The sequence below is a fragment of the Giraffa tippelskirchi genome, chromosome 12, assembly GCF_054371585.1.
Source record: "Giraffa tippelskirchi isolate mGirTip1 chromosome 12, T2T-mGirTip1v1.2.pri, whole genome shotgun sequence".
Lineage (NCBI taxonomy): Eukaryota > Metazoa > Chordata > Mammalia > Artiodactyla > Giraffidae > Giraffa > Giraffa tippelskirchi.
In genome coordinates, this window is record NC_137286.1 from 20,606,782 (window position 1) to 20,632,573 (window position 25,792).

Here is a 25,792-nt window from a genome sequence, read left to right on the forward strand (position 1 = left end):
TTCAATTGATTCTAGCAAGTCAAAAGGAATATATTACATAAATAAAAAGCAAAACTATGTTTGGATAACAACATTATACCAAGGGTGTTCTAAACCAATTAATTTCTCTACCTCATATTTTTCTCCTGTAAAATGGGAATAATAAGACTTGCCTCATTTATAACGGTGAAATGAAAATGTCCTTAAGCCATAGATGAGTTTCTGGTACTTAGAAGGTTTTTAGCAGACAAAGGTTTCCCTTTTTTTTCCCCTTTCTTGCTGCCCACATGCTGACCTTTCTACTGTCATTCTTATCTGGCCTGTGCCATCAAAGGCAAAATGTAAAATGTTGCCCACTGATTGTATTTCAAATTAAAAGGTCAAGATAATCTTACTACTCTCATCATACTTACTACTATTGTAGACATAAATAAATACACATATATGCCAGTACAAAAGAAGTGTGCTTAAAAAAAAAAAAAGTGTTCTTAAAGACTGGAAATCCTTTTTGTGTACTAATAATCATTAGGCAGACAGAGAACTTTAATGTCACTATGATAAAGATTATTTTCTGGGTGAGTTTATCTTGTTTTATTTCTCTCTAGGTGAAAAGGAGCAGGAGGAGTAGAGACTTTTAAACTAGAATAGAGGCTGACTTTCAGCTCCACCATTTACTAGCTGGTCACATAATTTTATCCTTCTGAGCCTCAGTTTCTTGATGCAATGAAACCTGCTACCTTACAAGGCATAGGTAAAAAAGTAAAACAATGACTGTGAGGCATAGAACACTCTACCTAGCCTGGCCCAGCGGCTTAACTGAGGTGTGGACTGAGAGAAAGGCCTCAGGTGGAAAACTGTAGGTTTGTGCAAGAGGTTGGAGTTTGGTACAGACAGAAACTCTGGGTCCCCAGGGGATATGGACCCAGGACCTGCAGCATTTTGACACATTAAATATGATTTGCTCTATTAATGCTATCATGGTCCTTGGTTTTTATCATTCCTGCCTCATGTTAAAGGATTCGTGTGTAATCAGAAAAAAAAAAAATTATGAATTGTCTCAGCCTGGGTTGTCTCAGAAAGCAGAGCCAGAGGCGAATGTTTCTGGGCAATGACTTTATCAAGTGTAAACCCAGAAAAGCAGGGGGAGAAACAAAAGAAAGCAAGCCAGGGAAGTCAAAAGCACCGATACGTCTCCCAAGTGAGTTATACAGGAGGCTGTACAGACTGAGTATCTCAGAACACTTCACCAAGAGATGGAAAGGAGCTGATTTACTAGTTTTTTTCTCTCATCATCGAAAGTTCATTTGACAGGGACTTGGGTCCCCTGCACATCCGCTGGGCATGTGGCCTGGCACTGCCACTGCTAGCAGGCCACACCTCAGCTTTTAACAGAGATGCCCCAGGGCTGTGGGTGAGAGATGTGTGGCTGGGGCACGAGATGAGGGTCTGTCAGTGGGTGCATGAGGTTGTTCTGATCTCACCAGTGGCCGGGCTGGGACTAAAGGTTCTGGAGACAAGTGAGCACAAGAGGAGGTGAAGAGGCTTATTAAAGGTGGCTGAGTCACCCACTGAAATACTAGGCGTGGCCCAGTCCTCACATGAACCCACGTACCACGCCAAGGAAACTATCCTAAAAGAGTGTGAAGCAGCCTCACAGTGGCTTCTGACTTAAAGTCAACTTTCTACTGTGAAACTTTGGTACCTTAAATGGAAAACAAAGGCAACTGAGTAGATGGGGGTATTTTTTTGCCATAAAGTCTCATCACAGCGAAAACACGTCTCTGAGGAGCTGGAGACGTACTGGAGGAATAAGAAATAAGACACAGAAGGAAAATAAACCTAGTGGAGCAAATCCAAAGGAGCGTGTAAGTCAGGGAACTTTGTTACTACCCGTGAGATAAAGGGAAACGGTTCTCTCCTTTACTAAAGAAATATTCTATTAAGAATTTTTAGCTGTTTTAAGGAGAAGGCAATGGCACCCCACTCCGGTACTCTTGCCTGGAGAATCCCATGGACGGAGGAGCCTGGTAGGCTGCAGTCCATGGGGTCGCGAAGAGTCAGACACAACTGAGCGACTTCACGTTCACTTTTCCCTTTCATGCACTGGAGAAGGAAATGACAACCCACTCCAGTATTCTTGCCTGGAGAATCCCAGGGACAGGGGAGCCTGGTGGGCTGCCGTCTGTGGGGTCGCACAGAGTCGGACACGACTGAAGCGACTTAGCAGCAGCAGCTGTTTTAATGTATTCTTACTTGTCAAATTGTATGATGCACTAATTATAAGTATATACAGATTTTTCTATTCCCAGTTTTTTAAGGAATCTCCACACCGTTCTCCATAGTGGCTGTACTAGTTTGCATTCCCACCAACAGTGTAAGAGGGTTCCCTTTTCTCCACACCCTCTCCAGCATTTATTGCTTGTAGACTTTTGGATAGCAGCCATTCTGACTGGTGTGAAATGATACCTCATTGTGGTTTTGATTTGCATTTCTCTAATAATGAGTGAGGTTGAGCATCTTTTCATGTGTTTGTTAGCCATCTGTATGTCTTCTTTGGAGAAATGTCTGTTTAGTTCTTTGGCCCATTTTTTGATTGGGTCGTTTATTTTTCTGGAATTCAGCTGCAGAAGTTGCTTGTATATTTTTGAGATTAATTGTTTGTCTGTTGCTTCGTTTGCTATTATTTTCTCCCATTCTGAAGGCTGTCTTTTCACCTTGCTTATAGCTTCCTTTGTTGTGCAAAAGCTTTTAATTTTAATTAGGTCCCATTTGTTTATTTTTGCTTTTATTTCCAATATTCTGGGAGGTGGGTCATGGAGGATCCTGCTGTGATTTATGTCGGAGAGTGTTTTGCCTATGTTTTCCTCTAGGAGTTTTATAGTTTCTCGTCTTACGTTTAGATCTTTAATCCATTTTGAGTTTATTTTTGTGTACAGTGTTAGGAAGTGTTCTAGTTTCATTCTTTTACAAGTGGTTGACCAGTTTTCCCAGCACCACTTGTTAAAGAGATTGTCTTTTCTCCGTTGTATATTCTTGCCTCCTTTGTCGAAGATAAGGTGTCCATATGTGCGTGGGTTTATCTCTGGGCTTTCTATTTTGTTCCATTGATCTATATTTCTATCTTTGTGCCAGTACCATACTGTCTTGATGACTGGGGCTTTGTAGTAGAGCCTGAAGTCAGGCAGGTTGATTCCTCCAGTTCCATTCTTCTTCCTCAAGACTGCCATATGACCCAGCAATCCCACTGCTGGGCATACACACCGAGGAAACCAGAATTGAAAGAGACGCGTGTACCCCAATGTTCATCGCAGCACTGTTTACAATAGCCAGGACATGGAAGCAACCTAGATGTCCATCAGCAGACGAATGGATAAGGAAGCTGTGGTACATATACACAATGGAATATTACTCAGCCATTAAAAAAAATACATTTGAATTGGTTCTACTGAGATGGATGAAAGTGGAGCCCATTATACAGAGTGAAGTAAGCCAGAAAGAAAAACACCAATACAGTATACTAATGCATATATATGGAATTTGAAAGATGGTAACGATAACCCTATATGCGAGACAGAATAAGAGACACAGATGCATAGAACAATTTTATGGACTCTGAGGGAGAAGGTGAGGGTGGGACGTTCTGGGAGAATAGCATTGAAACATGTATATTATCATATGTGAAACAGAACACCATTCCATGTTCGATGCATGAGACAAGGGCTCAGGGCTGGGGCAATGGGATGACCCAGAGGGATGGGATGGGGAGGGAGGTGGGTGGGGGGTCCAGGAAGGGGAACACATGTAAACCCATGGCTGATTCATGTCAATGTATGGCAAAAACTATTACAATATTGTAAAGTAATTAGCCCCCAACTAAAATAAATAAATTTATAAAAATAAAATAAAATGTATTTCCCACTCAAAAAAAAAAAGTATATACAGATTTTTATATATGTTTATAAAATTTGCATTAAAGAGGCAGATGCTCAAAATCTTCATAGGCGCCGTCCTGGGAGGGAGGGAGGCTACATGAAAAAGAGAAATGTGTTTATGTGTTGGAACAACATAAGCACTAGGAAGAATTCAGACCTGTGTAGATATTGTTCAAAGGAGGAGAGAGGAAATGTGCTTGACATTAATTTCTTTATAGTCATCAGCTATTTTTTTAATCTGGATATTGTTGAATATATCTAGGTACTGATGGAAAAGGCAATGGCACCCCACTCCAGTACTCTTGCCTGGAAAATCCCATGGACAGAGGAGCCTGGTAGGCTACGGTCCATGGGGTCGCTAAGAGTCAGACACGACTGAGCGATTTCACTTTCACTTTTCCCTTTCATGCACTGGAGAAGGAAATGGCAACCCACTCCAGTATTCTTGCCTGGAGAATCCCGAGGACGGCGGAGCCTTGTGGGCTGCCGTCTATGGGGTCGCACAGAGTCGGACACGACTGAAGCGACTTAGCAGCAGCAGGTACTGATGAAAAGGTCAATGATACTTTTTCTAAATTCATGCAGTATTATTTTTAAAGGAATTATTTTACTTTAAAGAAAATATTTTGTGTTTCTAGGACCCTTGAGAAACATTCTCATTTAAATTCTAATCTTGTGAAAAAAATTCATTTTTGAGTTGTTACAAATCTGCAGAAAATGATCTAAAAGTTTTATAATTAATATATAAAAAAGATGTTAAAATGTATTAAAGGATTATATAAAAGACTAACACAAAGAATACAACAATGAAGATAGTGAAAACTTTTTTAAAAGCAACAAACAGGTTTCAATTTCTGGAAGAACAACTGTGTAAACTGCTACAGAATCCATGGTCTATGTACTCATACCATCAAGGCATGTTCTTGAAGGTCAAGTGCTTTGTTATAGTCAGCCATAGCTTCTTCAATCAGACCTATCTTACCACGAACTTCTGCTCTAAGATTATATATTAGAGCATCATTAGGTTTCAAAGACAAAGCTGTAAAAGAAAAAAATTTTTCAAGGTATGTTTTATGTGAGCACTCAAAAAGACTCTCATTTTTTAAATACAAATTTTATAATAAATTATAATAACACTTTATTATTATTATAAATTATTATTAGTAAATAATAGTATATAATATAATAAAATATAATAATACTTTAGTATTACCTGTTTGAAAACATTTTTCCTCATATGTACATTATTTAGTTATAGCTGAATCTTTCTAAGAAAATTAACTCGGGAAACACAGTACAATGTCTTTTTTGAAAGTTGAGCAATATTTGTGTATGGTTTCTCTAATAACTTTCTACATTTTAGCATACCAATGCTGTAAGTTATTACATAAACAAATCTATATTGATTACATTAAAGATAAGATATATAAAACCATTAATTCTAATGTAAATTTATCTAAGCAAATAGACCTGATGTCTTTCTTCTTTTGTCATCTAAAAGCAATTCAAGCATTGTAATTTTACTCAAAAAATTACCAAAAGATATACCTTTACTTAGGTCTTCTTCAGCCAGTTCATATTGCTTTAAACAATAGTAGAAGTATGCTCTGTTAAAATATACTGCAGCCCACAATGGACAGCTTTCAACTACATATGCAAAATCCTCTTTTGCTTCTTCATATCTCTTTAATACTGTATTTGCAATAGCTCGATTCATGGTAGCACATTCATTTTCTGGATCAAACTTTAAAGCCTTTGAGAAGTAGTCACTAGCCTATATAAATGTGAAGATAATGACAATCTGAATATATTTTAACTGGCAGCTATACAGCAATTTGAAACACTTTTACTATAAAACTCAGGTCATCTGTATCAGATACAGATCATATGAAGGTACAGTATTTGCAGAGAATGTAAAAGATGATAATAAAACCAACCAATAGTTGGTCTGCTTTGTGTTATCATCCTGTGTCAGCAGTTTTAGATAGTGTCAGAGATAAAATACTCCTCTCTGCTGAAGTGAAATGTTCTCCTACCACCTCCCCCTGCTGTCTATGCCCCCACCACACACACACACACACACACACACATAAATCCCATATCCCTGTACAACACTATAAGTAAGGGAAAAAGGTCACAACAGGAAAATAAAACATAAGTTAGAAAACTAACACTTTTCATATAAAAGCAGAGTAAGGGCTAAAGAGAGAAGTGAACTTTGAAAATAAAGTTCTAAACCACACCAAAAAGGTTTAAAAACACAGTTATACTATGAAAAGCTATAAGGAAAGAAGAGAGAAGATAAAAATCAGCTTTTCAAGAAGATCCAAGACTCCAGATGCTTCACAACAAACTCTCAAGCTGGAAAGGATCCTGCAAAGTGTGGTCCATAGACTGGTGTTGGGGTGTTAAGTAAGTTAGAAAAATCTTAAAAACTGCTCCCTCACCACAAATAGCTTGATATGCTGATTAGACATGCTACTACTCAAGGTAGGAATCTCTTCTCTAGTTAGAGAATGGATAAAAATTTGACTCCTTTGAATTCAAAGGAGTTTGAAATCTCCCTAAATTAGGAAAAGTCATTCTTAACAATACAGCTTGCTAAATCCAACTCCTTTACCACTCAGTTTTCCCCCAGCACACCACAGTCAGGCTTCTATCTATCTCCTTCTTTCCATGAGGTCAGTTTTTGGTAAAGCTACGGGTGGTGTCAAGTCCAGCAGACATTTTCTAGACCTTTCCTTCCACAGCGTTTCTGTAAGACAGATGCCCTTGGTCTCTCTTTCCCCATTAAAACTCTCTTTGTCCTTGAAACAGGGAGTCTCCCTAGTTTTTCTCCTACCTCTCTGATCATTTTCTATCAGTCTTCTTCATCGAACTATTTTTCTTTATATTTCCCAGGGATTTGTCTCAGTTCACTTCCATTGTGGGTGAAGTGAAACACTGACAGCGTGGTGGCCAGGAGCCCAGACTCAGGGCCAGAAGTCCAGGCTCTACCACATATTAGCCCTATGCCCTCGGGTGAGTAACTAAAACACTCTTTGACTCGATTTTTCACATCTGTAAAATGAAAGCAAAAAATCGAATTCTACTTTCAGTGCTGCTATGACAGCTAAGTGAGCTAACAGGTAAAGTACTGAGAATATTTTGTAGAATATAGTAAAGACTCAATTACTCAATTATACTGATACATCTCTTTTTTTTTTTTGGCCAGTATCTGCAAATGGAGAGATCATAGCCTTCAGGCAATACTCCATGAATTTTACTGTTTGTGACTTTTGAGAAGCAATTAGATCAAGATTGTGTAATCCATCTCATCCCAGAATGGGAGCTGTTCTGTGCTGTGGCTAAGTGCAATTTAAGGATCCCTTAAAAAGGCAGCAGAATTGACATTCCTCTGTGAAAAGCTTAAAGAATTCACTCCTGAACAGGAGGCTGGACTCACAGTCATTACAAATGAGGCAAGGGAATGACTCAAGCAGGGCCAAGACTTCCTTCAAAAAGTAATTTAAGTTTCATTTTAACTAATAAGTCATCAATAAAAACTACACAATTCTACATCACAAAAGGATGGCTTCAGTCAGGTAGGAGCTAACACCTACCTCAGCTAAAATAAATGAACTTAGTAAAACACTATAGTATGGCTAACTGTGAACAATATAGCTTTCTATTAAAGCTTTAAATATATACTACTTAGGAAATGAAAGCCTATATATTTAATGAGATTACTAGAAGAACAGGAGTATTACCACCCATGGAGTGGTTAAAGGAGAAAGATGCCTACCACAGTGGATGGCCTTGATTTAACAACTGGTCGAATTTCCTCATGCGCGTGTGTGCATGCTAAGTCACTCAGTCCTGTCCGACTCTTGGCGACCCCATGAACTGCAGCACACCAGGCTTCCCCGTCCATCACCAACTCCCAGAGCTTGCTCAAACTCATGTCCATCGAGTTGGTGATGCCATCCAACCATCCCATCCTCTGTCGTCCCCTTCTCCTCCTGCCTTCAATCTTTCCCCGCATCAGGGTCTTTTCCAAGGAGTTAGTTCCTCACATCAGGTGGCCAAAGTATTGGAGCTTCAGCATCAGTCCTTCCAATGAATATTCAGGACTGATTTCCTTTAGGATTGACTGAAGTCACTTCAGTCATGTCCAACTCTTTGTGACCCCATGGACTGTAACCTGCCAGGCTCCTGTTCATGGGATTCTCTAGGCAAGAATACTGGGGTGGGCTGCCATTTCCTTCTCCAGAGATCTGCCTGATCCAGGATTGAACCTACATGTCTTCTGTCTCCTGCATTGGCAGGAGGGTTCTTTACCACTAGTACCACCTGGGAAGTTAGGGCTTGTTTACTAGCTTCTAGATGCTTTCTGACTCAAATTGTGTTTCTCAAATTTCAACAGACTCTATCCCCAAAACTAAAATTAGTTCAGAACCATACCTGTAAGTTCCCTTGTACCTGTAATTAATTAGAAGGCTGACTCAGTTATTATTGAAAAGTCACCTGTATTTCATGATGCATCCAAATGTGGTTTAAAACCATTAAGCTACTAACTAATCACAAAAGAAGCCAGAACACATATGTGCCTTAATCCTCTAGAGATTATTCGGTTTATTGAAAGACCGTTTCTCCTGGCCCTAAATCTTCTATCCATAGTCAGAAATAAAGCGGGGAGGAGGGTGGACCAAATAGAAGAATTTTCTCCACAAAAAAACCACAGAGCATACAAAAATTGCTGAATAAACCACTTTCAAAATCTGCTTGTCTCTGAAGGGTGCACGCACTATAAAGCCCAGGTATCCAGTATATCAAGACAGAGGACAGAACACATTTTAGATCAAATATTTGCCCAGCTGATGTGCTCCCAGTTTGAGGAAAAAGAGCCATACTTAAAAAAATGATCAAAGTTCAAACTACACTTTAGATCTAACAAACAGTCTTACACATGATATCCATAGAGTTATTAAGGACAAATAAGCTTAAAATGTGAGAGTTTCCTTCTCACGTGGACCATAACCAGTTATGGAAACAGAAAATTGCCCTGGGCATTGTGTATGTCTTAATCTCATTAACTAACTCTCTAGAACACAGAAACATTGCCAAAACCCAGCTGGAGAGTAGTCTGAACTTGACAAAGTTTAAGGTAACTTACCCTGACCGTCAGCCTCGGAAGGCATTAGACTCCCAGTGATCTGAGATCTGAGCAATGACAATCTCATTCACACCTTACACAATAATATCTTTGATAATTTTCTCTCCCAGCATCTAACTTCACCTCTGAGGTCAGCCAGCCTCATCACAGGGGTCAGAAAGCTAACTGATCTAACTTGGGAAAGAATGAAATGAACGCAATTGCAGTAGAAATAGAATGGAAATGGCATATGTGAGAAAAAACTAAGAAGCAAAACTGACAGAATTAGTTGACTGATTAGATGAAGCTGAGGAAGAAAAATTATGACTGATGCAATACTCTTACTCAGGTGACTCTAAGGAATGACATCTTGAATTGAGACAGGGTTTCTAGGAAGAAGAGCTGGACGGGGTGTAAAAAATACAGAGATTAATTCGATTTTGACTTTAATGCACTTATAAAGCATCCAGTTTTAGCAACTGATAAGTATGGGTTAGGAGCTCAGAAGAAAGATAGAGGCTGACATGCACCATAAGCCATGGGTATGGATGGGCTTTCTGAGTAAGGAAATACAGGAGAAGAGACAGGAGTGTGATTCCTGGCATTAAAGAGCTTAACTGGAATGAGGAGACAAGAGACTAACTCAGAGAAACAGTTGTGGAGTGACACAAAGCCGCACTGAATTTGTATAGGAAGAATTATATACAAAGCAGTATAGAGTCAAGATCTCACTTTAAATTTAACCACAAACTTCAAATGAGAACTTAAAGTTGTCTGGTAGTCCTACTATACTTCCCTGGAATGTTCACACTACCACTCTCTAGAATAATTATTTCACATGTTCTCTTTCCTCTTCGAAATTCCTAGCCACACGTCCCCCTTTTTACCTATCCATCCTCACTCCACTGGTAAATGATACTCATTTCTCATGGAAAAACTATAATCAATAAATAGAAATGCCTACTACCAAAATCTACCTGTCAGACTTCCCTGGTGGTGCAGTGGATAAGAATCCACCTGCCAAGACAGTGGACACGGCTTCCGTCACTGGTCTGGGAAGGTTCCACATGCCGAGGAGAACCTAAACTTGTGTGCCGCAACCACTGAGCCTGCGCTCTAGGGCCAGTGAGCCACAACTATGCACCCCACATGCCACACTACTGAAGCCCCCACGCCTAGATCCCATGCTCCACAAGAGAAGCCACCGCAGTGAGAAGCCTGCGAACCACAGCAAAGATCTGCCCCCACTCATCGCAACTAGCTGAGCGCCGAAGAATTGATGCCTTTGAACTGTGGTGTTGGAGAAGATCTTGAGAATCCCTTGGACAGCAAGGAGATCCAACCAGTCTATCCTAAAGGAAATCAGTCCTGAATATTCATTGGAAGTACTGATGCTAAAGCTGAAACTCCAATACTTTGGCCACCTGATGGGAAGAACTGACTCACTGGAAAAGACCCTGATGCTGAGAAAGATTGAAGGCAGGAGGAGAAGGGGACGACAGAGGATGAGATGGTTGGACGGCATCACTGACTCGGTGGACGTGAGTTTGAGTAAGCTCCGGGAGTTGGTGATGGACAGGGAGGCCTGGTGTGCTGCAGTCCATGGGGTTGCAAAGTCGGACATGACTGAGCAACTGAACTGAACACCGCAACCAGAGAAAGCCTGCACAAAGCAACAAAAATCCAGTGCAATCAAAAATAAATAAATAAAAAGCAACTTAAAAAAAATATCTATCTACAGCAGCGATACTCTCTTCTGTACTCTGCGTTCCTTCATGACATAATGGATAGTGTGACCTGCTCTCTTCAAAGGCCACCCCTGGAACTTCCAAACTTTAACCCCATCAAATCCTCAAAGATTTTGATCCTAATTATCCCTATCACTCTCTCCTGTACCAACAATTTCTCCTTTTCTGCCAGATCCTTTCATTAACAAGGGAGCATGAATCAATATCCCTCATATTTTAAAAAATTAGAAATAACAACACCTTACTCCACTCCAGCCATCAACCCCATTTCACTACTTCTCTTCACAGGAGAGTTTCTTGAACTAGTTGAGCTGTCTAATTCTTCACCTCACGTTTTCTCCAAAACCCTTTCCACTTAAGGCTCTGGTGCCATTGCTACTCCAATGAGGTTCTTACCAAAGTCATCAGGGACTCTCTCCATCCTCTCTTTCCTGGACTTCTCAGCAGCATTTGACACAGGACACATTTCTTAAAGCACTTTATTCTTGAGGTGATATGTGCTCTCCTCTTTTCTTCCCATCATCCTGGCTGGATACTCCCTTCTCAGTCTACACTCGGGCATCTCCTCTCTGCCTCACTCCTAAACACTGATGTTGCCCCAGGGCTTGCTCCTTAAACCCCTTCTCTCCACCTACATTATCCACCCAGGTAACCTCCTATCGTCCCCCACACACGCTAATACTGATATAGTATTGCTTACATGAGGTGGTATTAGATGTTTATCACTACTAATATTATATTATTTTCTATTTCTTCCTCCAATAAAATGTAAACTATATCATAAAAGAAATTTTCCTTGTCTTGTTTAGCTCTGTATCCTCAGGATCTTCATTAGTTCCTAGCAGGTGGCAGGTACATTATAAACATAAGGAGATTGAAAGAATGAAGAGCTAAGTGGAATCAGGAAGTACTTGCTCAGCTTTTCCAGCAAAATGCAAAGGACTGTAGCCTCTCAGTAGATAAAGGTGTCCCAAAGATCACTTTTAAGGGGTATGGTGACAATATCGGGTGGTAGAGGAGAATACAAAGGTTATAGATCTCAAAAAATGCGAGCAATAAAAACAACTTTTTAAGATGAGTATGTTATCTTAGAAGCAAGGACTGTGAGAAGTTCTGAGAAACACAGAGCTTGTGGTGAAAGTCTTCCTAAACCAGGCTACACTAAATAGAACAGACTGTAAAGTCCTTTGCAATAGCATCAGAGGTAGCCCAACTCAGAAAGTTACCATGGACCATCATCCTGTTTCCCATAGCAATCTCTGCTTTTAGTCCAGGGGAAAAAAAATTATCTCATTCAAATATAAGTAACAGAAAAGTAATTTGCCTCCCTTCATTGTAAAAAACAAAGACAAAAAATTAACAGATTCTTAGAAATAAAATAAAAATGACCAGAAAAAAGTATTGCTACACTGTATATAAAAATTATAACATTATAAAATGAACTAGAAAAAAATTGGTAAGAAATTGCATTTAATTAAAAATAAATAAATAAATAAATAATCTATCTTAGAAAAGAGGTAGCCAGGAAGATATGTCATGGAAATGGCATAGAAAAGAATTTTAAAGAAACCTGAATTATAAGGTTCACAAGGGAATAACAAATAGAAAACACAGTAAAGATTTAGAAAGTGTTAGTCGATCAGTTGTCTCCCGACTCTTTGCGACTCCATGGACTGTAACCCACCAGGCTCCTCTGTCCATGGAATTCTCCAGGCAAGAATACTGGAGTGGGCTGCCATGCCCTTCTCCAGGGGATCTTCCCAACCCAGGGATAAAACCTAAGTCTTCCAGGTTGCAGGCAGATTCTCTACTGTCTGACCCATCAGGAAAGCCCAAAGATTTAGGAGAGAGATGCAAAAGAAAATGAAACAGAAATTAAGAGATAAAAAATCACTTGAAAAAAAATAACTGGCATATAGAAGTCAAAATACATCCCATTTATAATAATTGGTATTCACTGCCATTGAAGAAAATCAAAATAGTGAAACAGAAAAATTCTTACACTGAATTCAACAAATTTTCTGGAAACTAAATATTGAAAATGCATACTCTGTACTTATAACTTTGACCCCAAAAGGTCAATTCTAACAAATACTTGAGTAAAACTTTTCATTTATAAAAACAAAAACAAAAATCTTTGGTGATTCTGACAAAAAGAAGTCATCAACAACAAAAATCAGGTTTGCATCAGACTTCGGGTACCAACATATATAACACCAAAAAATAGTGAAAGACACAAGACATTCAAGGAAAGAAAAAGTGAGTCAAGGATACTAAATCCAGACATGCTGTCTTAAGACATAAAGGCTGCAGGCTAACAGCTATGAACATGAAACAATTCAAGGAATATGAACCCTTTCTCAAGACTCTAATTGCTGTGGTTGTTGTTCAATCACTAAGTCACGTCCAACTGTTTGTGACCCCATGGACTGTAGCCCACAGGCTCCTCTGTCCATGTGATTTTCCAGGCAAGAATACAGGGGGTGGTTGCCATTTCCTTCTCCAGGGAATCTTTCTGACACAGGGATTGAACCCGAGTCTCCTGCATTGGCAGGTGGATTGTTGACCATTACTGACTCAGGGAAGTCCCCAGGACCCTACTAGAAGACTAATTTTAGAGCACCAAAAAATGATTGGTTAGAAGGGAAACTTTGGCAAAAAGCCTGGTGAGGCGAATTAAATATATTTAACTGAAGAACTAAGACTAAAACAAAAAAAAAAGGATAACGAAATAGTATGCAAATATTAAATCTTCCGGCAGCATGGGAATAACGAAGGACAACAAAATGGGAAAACACAGAGAGAATGGAAAGCAAGTTAACGTTGACAAGCTGACAGAACAAGCTCAAGCATATTTAAGGATATAAATATAAACATTTTTTAAAAGAGAAAACCATTAACTAAAAGTGACTAATGTGTGAGAGGGAGAAGGAAGGGGGAAATATATTAAAGGGTCATTTTATTGTTCTTCATAGCAAAGAACTTCCCTGGTGGCTCAAACAGTACAAAATCTGCCTGCAAAGTGGGAAACCTGGGTTTGATCCCTGGGTTGGGAAGATGCACAGGAGGAAAGCATGGCAACTCACTCCAGTATTCTTGCCTGGAGAATCCCCATGGACAGAGGAGCCTGGCGGGCTACAGTCCATGGGGTCACAGAGTCGGACACGACTGAGCGACTAAGCACAGCACACAGCACAGCACAGTAAAGAAACTAAAGAAATAAGGAAGTGACGGTACAAAGGTATTTTTGTAAAGGTAATCACTAAAGGAAAACTGCAAGGAGATCAAACCAGTCAATCCTCAAGGAAATCAACACTGAATACGCATTGGAAGGACTGATGCTCAAGCTGAAGCTCCAATACTTTGGCCACCTGATGTGAAGAGACTATTCATTGGAAAAGACCCTGATGCTGGGAAAGGTTGAAGACAAAAGGAGAAGGGGTGGCCGAAGATGAGATGTTGAAATAGCATCACCAACTCAATGGATAAAATTTGAGCAAACTCCAGGAGATAGTGAAGGATAGAGGAGCCTTGTGTGCTGCAGTTCATGGGGTTGCAAAGAGTTGGACATGACTCAGTGATGAACAACAAAGCAAAACTGTAAACCTTCCTAAGTATTCGGAAAAATTCTAAATTTTTAAATAAAACAAACCACAGAATAAAAAATTTAAATACATGTAAACAGAAGATAGGACATAAAATAACAGAACTAAGACCAAATATACTGACTATGCCAAAATGTAAATGGGATATAACCCACTTATTAAAAGATAAATATTTTCAAATTGTCATCTAAAACAAAATCCAACTCTACAGTGTAGGAAAGAGACAAAACTAAAACAAAGAATTTTAAACATTGAAAATAAAAGGAAGGACAAGGGACTACCAAGCAGAAGCAAATCACATGTAATTAGAGGTCAGGATCTTCATATCAGATGAAGGAGAATTTATTCCAAAGAGAAACAAAGAAGAGCATTTGTAATGCTGAAGATTATAATTCACAATGCATATATAATATGTATGAATATCTATACATGAAATACTGTATTTCATAAGGTGGGAATTAAACAGATATAACTGGAGAAGGAAACGGCAACCCACTCCAGTATTTTTGCCTGAGAAATCCCATGGACAAAGGAGTCTGGACGGCCATAGTGCATGGGGTCACAAAGAGTTGGACACAACTTAGCCACTAAACAAGAACGAAAGAGATATAAAGAAACCTACATAGGGTCACACTAATTATAGGATACTTGAATAAACCTTTCTCTGTACAAGATAAATCAAATGAACAAAATAGTATGAATAAAGATTAATTTAAAATATAATTAACAAGGCAGATCTTATATATTTCAACACTATATGCTAATGATAGAAACTCTTTCCGGGAAGGCCCCTGGAATATTAAAGAAAAAATAGTTATCATGTATTAGACCACATTAAAACCCAATAAATTCCAATATTTGAAAAGATAAAAATCCTCCCTCCTGAACATTTTAAGTACTCCATCCATTTATGCTTTAATCAAAGGGGAAATTTGGCTAAAATTTCAAGTGCAACATTTTGGAAAAACAAAAATAAAAACATTAAAGACCAAAATTCAGGGGATACTGCTGAAAACATTACTTGGGGGAAAAGCATAACCCTTAACAACTTACCACAATATAAATGAAAGCATGAGTAAATAGATTAAGCTATGACTCAAAAAATTAGACAAAGAATATAACAAAATTGAAGATAAAGAACAAAAGAGTAAATAAAGATTTAAAAAACACAAAAAACAGTTTGATTCATGTAATGCATTACAATTCAAATATAATAAATTCAAAATATAAAAATATCATCTACTAACCCAACACTTTCATTTCAGACATTATGAACTGACGCTGAAAAAAAGATTGTTGCCATAAAAACCAGAAGTAACATACATAACTCCTTACCCCCAGTCAAGTGCTCATGTGACTGAAACTTAAGGTAGAAATTACGATGAGCTAGACAATCACATCATGAAAGATAGCCTGGAAGAAAGTCTGAGATTTTGCTAAATGGGGGCAAAAAGTAGAGAATTCCAGGCGGGAAGCTGGCAACAATGGACAGCAAGGAGACTGCAGGAACCTGGAGAAGTCCAAAACAATGTTTACTGGACAAGCTTTGAGTGGCTGATAATAATGAGAAGAATAAATCCACAGAGGTGTGAACATTTAATACATAATTATAAGCATTCTTATGAAAGAGAAAATCTCCTAAAGAGCTAATGAATGCCTGAGACATAAGGATTGCATTTTGAAACTATATGTAATGAAGAAAGCACTTAGTGTCAAAAAGAAAATAAGAAGGAAAACTCACATTACCTGGGAAAATTGCCTGTGATGTAAGTAGATATTTCCTGCATTAAAGTAAGCCAGCGAGTAGGTAGGGTTTAAAGAAATTGCTTCTTGATAGTCTCTCATTGCGTTCTGTTGTTGACCCATAAACTCATGAATCACGCCACGGTTTGTTAGGAATTCTGCTGTAGTATTGATCTGCAATATAATAGTCTGAGTAGTTAGCATCTGGGAATAGTATTTATCTCCAATTTCGTGTCTGCAAAAATGGACATTATGAAATCTCTTTGTGGGAAGCTAGTGATTTTATAGGGCAGGTGAAACCCCACTAGAGCAAACATTTTGAGAAATGACTCGGCATGAAGTTGGTTCAATGTTAACATTTTGTTGACTTGGTTGCAATAAAACAAATAATCTTAGTGCTTCACTCAGTTCCTTTGCAAAGAATGGGGCTTAAAGAATAGATGCATGAGGAAAAGCTTGTCTGTTTAGCTTTGTTAAGCTGGAGGAGAAATTAAAAAGTTAACATGTTTATTTGTCCTATGCAGTATAGCAATTACCTTTCGGGTCTTTCCTTTTTCTGATCTCAAAGATTACAATATCTACCCAAATATACAAAAAAAAAAAAAAAAAAAAGAATCCAAAATCGAGATGACAAAAGGCAGATTTTCTGTCACTGAATTTATTTGCCATTTCACTACAGAAAAAGCTGGGGATTTACATTATTCTTTCTTTAGTTCCTTCAAAGCCAGAACATTATTTTATTTTTTTAATTATAAAATAATATTGATGTATCATGAAGCTATACATCTGCATATACTAAAAGGAATCAACATTTATTATAAATGTATTTTTAAAATTTTAAATACATTTAGGTTATAAAACTGGCAAACTATAATAATTTTTTATTCTGAGAAACTCCTGGGGAAAAAAATACAAATATTATTTTTTCTACAAGTCACTTTTAAAAGGCAACAGAGGACTTCTTACTTCATCTTATTCACTGATGACATTAATTTACATTAATGATAATATAATCTAAGTGGATTTTTACCTTTATGGCAGCATTTATATCCTGAAATGCAGCAAAATTATCACCCATCTGAAGACAGACCACAGCTCTTCCTTCATAGGCTAGGTAGCTCTTTGGATCAACTTCCATAGCAATGGTAAAGTGGTTCCAAGCCTTCTGGAATTTTCCTTGGGCCTAAAATAATTTTCCATTTACACCAAGTAGGAATTTGTCCATATCATGACAAATGTTTATGATTCTAACTTAAATAAAGTCTTTTAGTAAGGGTATCAGAAAAGGCAATGGCACCCCACTCCAGTACTCTTGCCTAGAAAATCCCAAGGACGGAGGAGCCTGGAGGGCTGCAGTCCATGGGGTTGCTAAGAGTCGGACACGACTGAGCGACTTTCACTTTTCACTTTCATGCACTGGAGAAGGAAATGGCAACCACTCCAGTGTTCTTGCCTGGAGAATTCCAGGGATGGGGGAGCCTGGTGGGCTGCCATCTATGGGGTCACACAGAGTCAGACACGACTGAAGCGACTTAGCAGCAGCAGCAGTAAGGGTATATTTATACTGTGCTAAATCTAAGATATTTTAAACAAGGAAGTAGGCTGTACCATGAGTACATTCAAATGACTGATTCCCCTGAGTATTTATGCTGAAATTTTAATTAGTTGAAATAATTCTGATTGTCAGAGTCATCTCTTATACCAGTCTTCAACAACATAAAATCTTGACCACCATGGGAAACACCAATGCTTCTGACAATCACTACAAAATTTACATTGAGCTCTGCAAGCTCAGCTGGTAAAGAATCCACCTGCAATGCAGGGGACCCCAGTTGGATTGGGAAGATCTGCTGGAGAAGGGATCGGCTACCCACTCCAGTATTCTTGGGCTTCCCTCTGGCTCAGCTGGTAAAGAATCCACCTGCAAAGCAGGAGACTTGGGTTTGATCCCTGGGTTGGGAAAATCCCCTGGAGAAGGGAATGGCTACCCACTCCAGTATTCTGGCCTAGAGAATTCCATGGACAGTATAGTCCATGGAGTAGCAAAGAGGTGGACACGACTGAGCAACTTTCACTTTCACTGCACACACAGGCAGGAATCGTTTATTTGCTTGGCATTGAAACGCTAGTTATACATATTATACATAACAAAATAAATATGTGTTCAATAATTAAACAAAATAAACTAATGGTATAAAGTGAAAGTGTATAAACTATACAGCCCATGGAATTCTCCAGGCCAGAATACTGGAGTGGGTAGCCTTTCCCTTCTCAGGGGATCTTCCCAACCCAGGAATCGAACTCAAGTCTCCAGCATTGCAGGCAGATTCTTTACCAGCTGAGCCACAAGGGAAGCCCATAATGGTATAAAACCTAACTGTTAAATTGCACCAGTATCTGGCATTTTAGGATCACTATACACTTCCATGAAAAATGCATACAAATCAACCACGCAGTATTTATCCAACCTTAGCACCAACTGGAAAAAAAGAGAGAAGGTTAGGAGAGGGACACTGTTAGCAGAAAGATGTCAGAGTATTTCCTAGAGAAGACCAGTTGGCAACTAAATAAATCATCACAGAAAGGCAGTGAGTTGATAAATTCAGCACAGTCCAGGGCCTGTCCTTGATTCCCGTGGGCTCAAAAACCCAACTTGCTAGTCTCAGAAGCTGACTCTCACATAAACCAATTGACTCTTGAATAAAACTAATACAAAACAGAACTTAGAGTTAACTAGACACTGTCTTTAACCAGTAAACTTCTCCCTCACAGTAAATTATGTGAAAATCAACATCACCATCACATGTTCATTTGATAAACAAGGAATTGAACTTGTCTGGTCCTGACAACATCTGTTTTGCTCACTTCCATGTCTCTAGTGCTAGGCACACAGAAGGGGAATCTGTTTCGTATTTATCTAAAAAATGGTCACTCCTGGCCCCAAACAGGATTTGATGGGCTTTTCTAGCTCTCATTTTTCAGTCCTTCCTTTCCTGATTCAATTCTTCCTCATACTGACGAGTTTTTCAATTCTCCTTCAGGTTGATATACAACCAATGAGATCTTCGTAAAATACAAATCTGATGTCAGTGCTCTGGTGAGCGATATTGACATTTTTAACTGACCTAGACCAGTGAAAATGACCTTCACCTCCAGCCATTACTGAGTTCCGTAGTCTTATCCCACATCACTCTCCCCTTGTCCATAACATTCCATCTCCTTGAGCCCTCTGTCTCTTTCTCATCAAATGAGCTGGTCCCTCTCCGTGGATCACTGTGTTCTGAGCCCCAGCTCCTACTCCTAATTACTAGTTTTTCACACCTCGATTCAAATGCTAATTTCTCAAAAAGTCTTCCCTCACCCCCTCAAACAAAGCTATGTTTCCTTCACATAAACTGTCCTAAAATCCATCCTTTTTTTCTTTTTTGTACTTATCCTGAGTATAATTAAGTAATTATTCATGTGCCAGCTTGATGCTTATCCCTTCAATAGGTAGTAAACTCTACAAGAAGAACCCAGCGTCTTTTGGTCACCGCTGTAGCCCTAGGCCTAGATCAGTCCCTGTCCTATACTAGATGCCCAGCAAATGCAATGAACAATGACATTAACACATTTCTTTTGATTGCAGTCAGTTCTAGCTGTTTTGGCAGTCACCCTGTCTCTAAGTTGACTTTGCAAATTTCTACTTTGATCAAATAATGGCTGATTTCATGCTTAACTCTCAGAAGGCAATCTTATTTCCCTTATTAATCAGTTCTTGGGCATACCTCACTATTACCAACCCACAGCCACCTCCAATATTATTAGTCTTAGATCAGCCAAATTCATTTGTTTTTTAAATGAAAAAAAAAAAAAACCCTCAACTTTAAAAGACATTGTTAATAGGAATTTCTGAAAATTACCATAATTTAAACAAACTTTTGCCCATTGTTTAATTTTTTTTAATAATAAAAGGCATAAAAAATTACTCCTTTCCTTTTCATGGAAAATATAACACATCTAGCACTTTCTTCCAAGAATATCACTCCATATTTTGTAGTGCGCATAGCTCAGGGAGTGTATGGGTCAGGTCAGTGTCCCAGAAATCACTCAGAGACACGCTTGATAACACAAAGAACAACACTCTTCCAACTAGTTGGAAGGACACATGCCTATTCTCTTCGCTTCCTGTGATCTAATTTACTGCCATTTGGAAGATGACCTGAATTCAGAAGTCCCTATATAGTGGTTATCTGGTCCATCACACAGTTCATGTCATTACATTGCCTATTCTCTTTAGCTTTTCACTAATTTAATAGGATAAAACCTATGGAGCCCAGGTATAACTAGTGAAATAAATTTTAACCAGATTTTTATATGTGAAACTCATTGGGAAAGTCTTAAAAGTTGTCTATAAGAGTGGTATGTATAATGGGGTGAGGTAGAAAGGGGTGCAGGCAATAAGGAAACTCAAGTTCACAAGATCCTCATCTCACTATCTCACCAGGTTCCTGGGTACGCTCCCCAGGCAGGCTCCCTGTAACTCATCAAACCCCTGCTTTCCACTGACACTGTGAATACTAATAAGATAAAGGTAAAATGTTCACAGTGAAAGAAGCATTGTGTATCCCCATCACCACTGAAAGGTCAAATATAACCTTTTTCTTGTCTAAAAGGTGCTTTCATGGTCCAAAATATTGTCATATGATATTACCTGCAAATTATAGCCTAAACAAATTCTGGCTTTTGTATAGACTGGATTAAAATGCAGTGCTTTCAGAAAGTCCTTCTGTGCTTGCTTGGTGGCCTCATCATGTCCATATTCCATGTAAGAATTTCCCCGTCCAATGTAGGCATCCAGAAAACGTGGATTAATTTTAACAGCCCAGGTGAAGAAGTTGACAGCTTCTTCAAACTCTTTATTCCTGAAAAGAAATGAAAATATTAATGCTTTCTGGTGAATTATCTAAGCGCTTTCCTGTATATAACCTTTACATAAAGCAATGCATTAACTCTTAAAAAAAAACTTTAATTTTTATTAACATATGAACTATCATAAGAACTATTGCCATGGAGAAGGAAATGGCAACCCACTCCAGTATTCTTGCCTGGAGAATCCCATGGACAGAGGAGCCTGGCAGGCTACAGTCCACGGGGTCTCAAGAGTCGGACACGACTTAGCGACTAAACAACCACCACCACCACCAAGAACTATTGCCATATGACCTAAGGCAGTCTGATGGGGTTCTTTGAAGATATTGGTAGAAGGGAAGAGGGGAAGTAAGAGCCTTCTTTATAGCAGAATACATTGAGATGATATTCTAGAGTTCTTTTTTCAGAATTATAAAAATCTGAATGGTGTTCTTGAACACATTTATAACAGTTATCAGTGCATAGCACAGAAAAATATACTATTATTAATAAAATACACCATTTAAATCAGATTAAAATAAATTCATTGTTATATATTTAATATGTCCTTAATAATAAAAGGAGCTCATTTTTTGGTCACACGGGAATTCTTACTTCAGAACTTCTGTAAAGGCAGCCCATTTCATTTTGGACACCAAAAGAGGAGGGGAGAAAAAGAAGTGAAATGCATTTTGTTATAAACTTGTGAATGCTGCTGCTGCTGCTAAGTCGCTTCAGTCGTGTCCGACTCTGTGATACCCCATAGACGGCAGCCCACTAGGCTCCCCCGTCCCTGGGATTCTCCAGGCAAGAACACTGGAGTGGGTTGCCATGTGACTAAATGATAACTCTGTCTCTCTATCTTCCTTGATTAGTCTCCTGTGGTTAGATGAGGGTTGCTGAAGTAATTAAACATTTATCCATGGGTATATAAAGTCACTTTGCCATTTCACATGCAAATCTAGTAAGTATTTTTAATTTCAATTAATATGGAGACTTTAGAATTTTTTAATAGAAGGAGCTAACACTGAGTAACTAGTTACTTACCAGGTACTGTGCTGAGTGCTTTACACATACTATTTCACTTAATTCTTCCAACACTTCTGTAAGCTTGTTATAATTTTTTATATTTTATAGATTAAAATAATATCATGACTCAGAAAAACACATATTAAATAACATAGTAGATAGCATGCTAAGATTGCACAGAGCAAATATGTGGGGTTCAAACCCAGGTGAGTCAGACTCCAAAATCCATGCTTTCCCACAAGTCATCCCTACCCACATTCTTCACCTTTAACATACTTGTAGCCGGTGCACAAGAGCCGGTGTGGTGACCTCTCAACAGTGCAGTCAGAAGAAAGGCTTGGAGTTCAAAACTAAGCCTGAACATACAAATTAATACTAATTTTTCAAAATTGCTAGAAGGATCAAATGACAGCATGTGAAAAACCCTTAGCACAGAGACCTGCACCCGGTAAAGATTATTATTCTCCTTCCATTCTTTTCATTACTTCTCAAAAAGATTTCAAACTTTAACAAGATGCATCACTTGCTTTTCTAACTTATCCTTTATAAAAATACATGGAACCCAGGGTAACTGTTTTAGAAACTATCTTCTGTTAGATATCACTCAGCATTATCTCTTAAAATACAGTTTCCCAAACCTCAGCCCTTCCTCCTTCATGACAGTTGCCCTGTGTCCCAACTACACCTATCATTTATTGGGTATTTCTCTTTAAGTCACTTTTTTACTTAAGTAAATCTATTTTTAAAAATAACTTAATTTCAATACCACAAGTACAAAATCAATATCTCATGTCATCAACAGAAGGCAACCATAAAGATAAACAAAGACTGGAGTTGGGTAGTACAGTTTACAGAAAACTAAACCTGAGAGCTGTACCATCTACCGTGGAGTGTGGGGAAGATGCTAAAGACTAACTCTTAGCTGAGACATTCTCCTTGATGTGTTCAGAAAGTTTGAGAAAGAATTCACTTTGAAACTGAAAAGCAATCCAGTTTCCCATAATGTGATTCAATTTTTTTTAATGCTTGTGCACACCACGAAAAATAATAGAGGCGCTGATGATATTTCCATGTTTTAGCAAACACTGTCCAAAAGTGTGCAGCAAGTGTTGTACCAGAAGATGACCAAAGAGTCAACAGGAAAGCACCAGGAGAGCTTGACATTACAAACAGGAGACAGATAACACTCATGCATGTGAGACACAAACAGGAGACGGGTAACACTCATGCATGTGAGACGCAAACAGGAGACGGGTAACACTCATGCATGTGAGACACAAACAGGAGACGGGTAACACTCATATATGTGAGACAGCTGGTATCTTCCGAGTTCAGTCTGTGGATTCTCACAGAGAGAACACGGGCTCCCCTCCCTCAAGCAGTTTAGAGTGAAACTCTCCTCCTCTTTCCTGATAACTGGCATTATCTGAGAAGTAAAAATTCACTGAATACAAGGTGACAATGCTTGTAGCCACTTTCTCACTGTATTACAGAAATAACTCTAGCCTAGATAATGAACTCCTTATCAAGAATAATTATACAGTAGTAATTTGCATTTCTATATAAAATGCATTTTAGCTGATAGGTTTTTAAAATGCTTCCCTGGTGGCTCAGACAGGAAAGAATCTGCCTTCAAGGCAGGAGACTCACATTCAATTCCTGGGTCGGGAAGATCCCCTGAAGGAGGGCAAGGCAACCAACTCCAGTATTCTTGCCTGGAGAATCCCCATGGACAGAGGAGCCTGGTGGGCCACAGTATATGGGGTCGCAAAGGGTCAGACACTTTTGAGCAACTAACACTTGAACTCTTCACTTTCATTTCTATCTCTAGGTAGTGAGCTACTTATTTATGATGCATACCTATGGTGACCATGTAAATGGAAATTTCCAGGGCAATCCAGTTCTCTCATATTCTTCCCACAAATCACTGAAATGTTTCTAGCATGCTTACATCCAAATTGTATCATACACATTGCTTCCCTCTTACCCAGAGGGAAATTTAAAATCCTTTGTGAGTACCTATGCCAATATGTAGTTTACAAAACTTAATTTCACCCTTTGACTCGTCAAACCAATTTTAAAAGAAAAAATGAGGCAATGAATTGAAGTTATTTTTCGACACACATCTAGTTATCAGCACTAATGTTTAGCAAACATCTAGTCTATTCAGACTAAGTAAACAATCATTAAACCTTAAACCTGGGGAGGGACCTTGAAAGGCACCTAGCAATCTCTTCAAAGCTGATAATATCTAAAAATCAAGTCCAGAGGAGGTGATGGAGCCAAAGCCAGACACACCACCCCCAGACCCCTACACCAGTAGGAAAAAACATAGACACAGCGACTTCATTTTTCTGAAGATGGGTATGTCACACAATGTCCTGTAGATTAGGGCTCCTGTTAAATAATCACATGGTAGTTTAAAAACAGAAAGACGTGGCAGAGTGTCTGTTATATCAGGGTACACGTTCACTGGCACATAAACTGTTAAAACATCAATTACACAAACACAAAAGTATGTTAGTTTTTCTAAAATGAAAAGTGTCTCTATAAATCTAAAATAATGTGATCACCGAAGGAAGGTGCGTGACTCTCATTATGGTGTCTGTTAACTAAGGACCAGGTGCTGAGCTTGCAGGTTAGGCCACGGACACCAAGGCCCACCGCGTTTTCCAAATGAATCATATACGTGACCAGATGTGCCCTACTGGGTTGTACAAATAAATCATAAATACCTCCCCAAACTAAAGAATGTGGCCTGCAGAGTCGAAGATTCAGAAATATTTTATGCAAATATAAGAAGAGTGAAATAAATGTGCTGAAGTAAAAAGTAGATAGAATATGTAATTCTGAGCCACCAGGCTCCCCCTCTGTGACTTTTTTTTTTTATCTTAAGGTGGCTTTCTCAAAGAGATCTAAAAATTAACTCTACCATAACACTCTTAGTGACCCAATTGGGCAACAAGTAGGATATTCAGCCTAAGGAATGTTGTCTCCTAGCAACCACAAGAGTGAGAACCAGAGATATACAAAGGCACACTTCAAAAGTCTGCAACCCCACGAGTTCAAAGATCAAAGCGCTAAAATTTACCAATTGATTCCTTTTTAAAGATTTTCCAAATGGGAGAATTTTTACTTTCTCCACTATGAAACATCAATAGTGAATCTCATTATTTACAAACCATGCTGCTGTATAAGTATGTTATAGCTCAATCTGAAAAGCAAAAATATTTTTCTTGAAATAAATATAACCAATCACTAAACATTCCTTATTGTTAAATTTAGTAAAACTGTTAAAATACATGGAATTGGGACACTGAGTTATCAGAATTTTACTGTTGATTTAATTCTACTTTTATTAAAAGACAATAGAGATTCTGGTGGGATGATGAAAGTTGGTTATTTGGAATTGCAAAGCAGTTTCAGCTTAAGGAGGCCCTGCCATATATACCCAGTGATTACATTTCATAAAGAAGATCAGGACCTGACACATAGAAAAATTTACTGACTCTAACAGTTGCAAAACACAGGAATGAGGCTGAGAAAATTTTGGTGTCTGGTTTTGGTTTTAAGAGAATTCAGTGACCTCAGACATTTCTGGTCTCCACTTGCCCACCAAAACAAACACATCAGTCATTATTATTCCATTTCTTTTTAAGAATGGCAATTACTTAAAGAGATAAATTATACAAAGATGCTGCATTAAAATAGGCAATGATGTGACTATGTTTT

General features: G+C 38.5%; 1 protein-coding gene across 3 annotated transcripts in view; it reads right to left on the reverse strand.

Annotated features, from left to right (window-relative positions):
* Positions 1–4,718: 4,718 nt before the first annotated feature.
* TTC6 (tetratricopeptide repeat domain 6) overlaps positions 4,719–25,792 on the reverse strand; it is a 184,973-nt gene continuing 163,899 nt past the window's right edge. For all 3 annotated transcript variants that reach the window (XM_081547829.1, XM_081547831.1, XM_081547830.1), the window contains 5 exons: positions 20,835–21,045; positions 17,172–17,324; positions 16,145–16,315; positions 5,460–5,685; positions 4,719–4,950 (listed from right to left, as the gene is read on the reverse strand). In XM_081547829.1, coding sequence (XP_081403955.1) covers positions 4,814–4,950; positions 5,460–5,685; positions 16,145–16,315; positions 17,172–17,324; positions 20,835–21,045 — 898 coding nt within the window. In that variant the 3' untranslated portion in view covers positions 4,719–4,813. The remainder of the gene's footprint in view (positions 4,951–5,459; positions 5,686–16,144; positions 16,316–17,171; positions 17,325–20,834; positions 21,046–25,792) is intronic.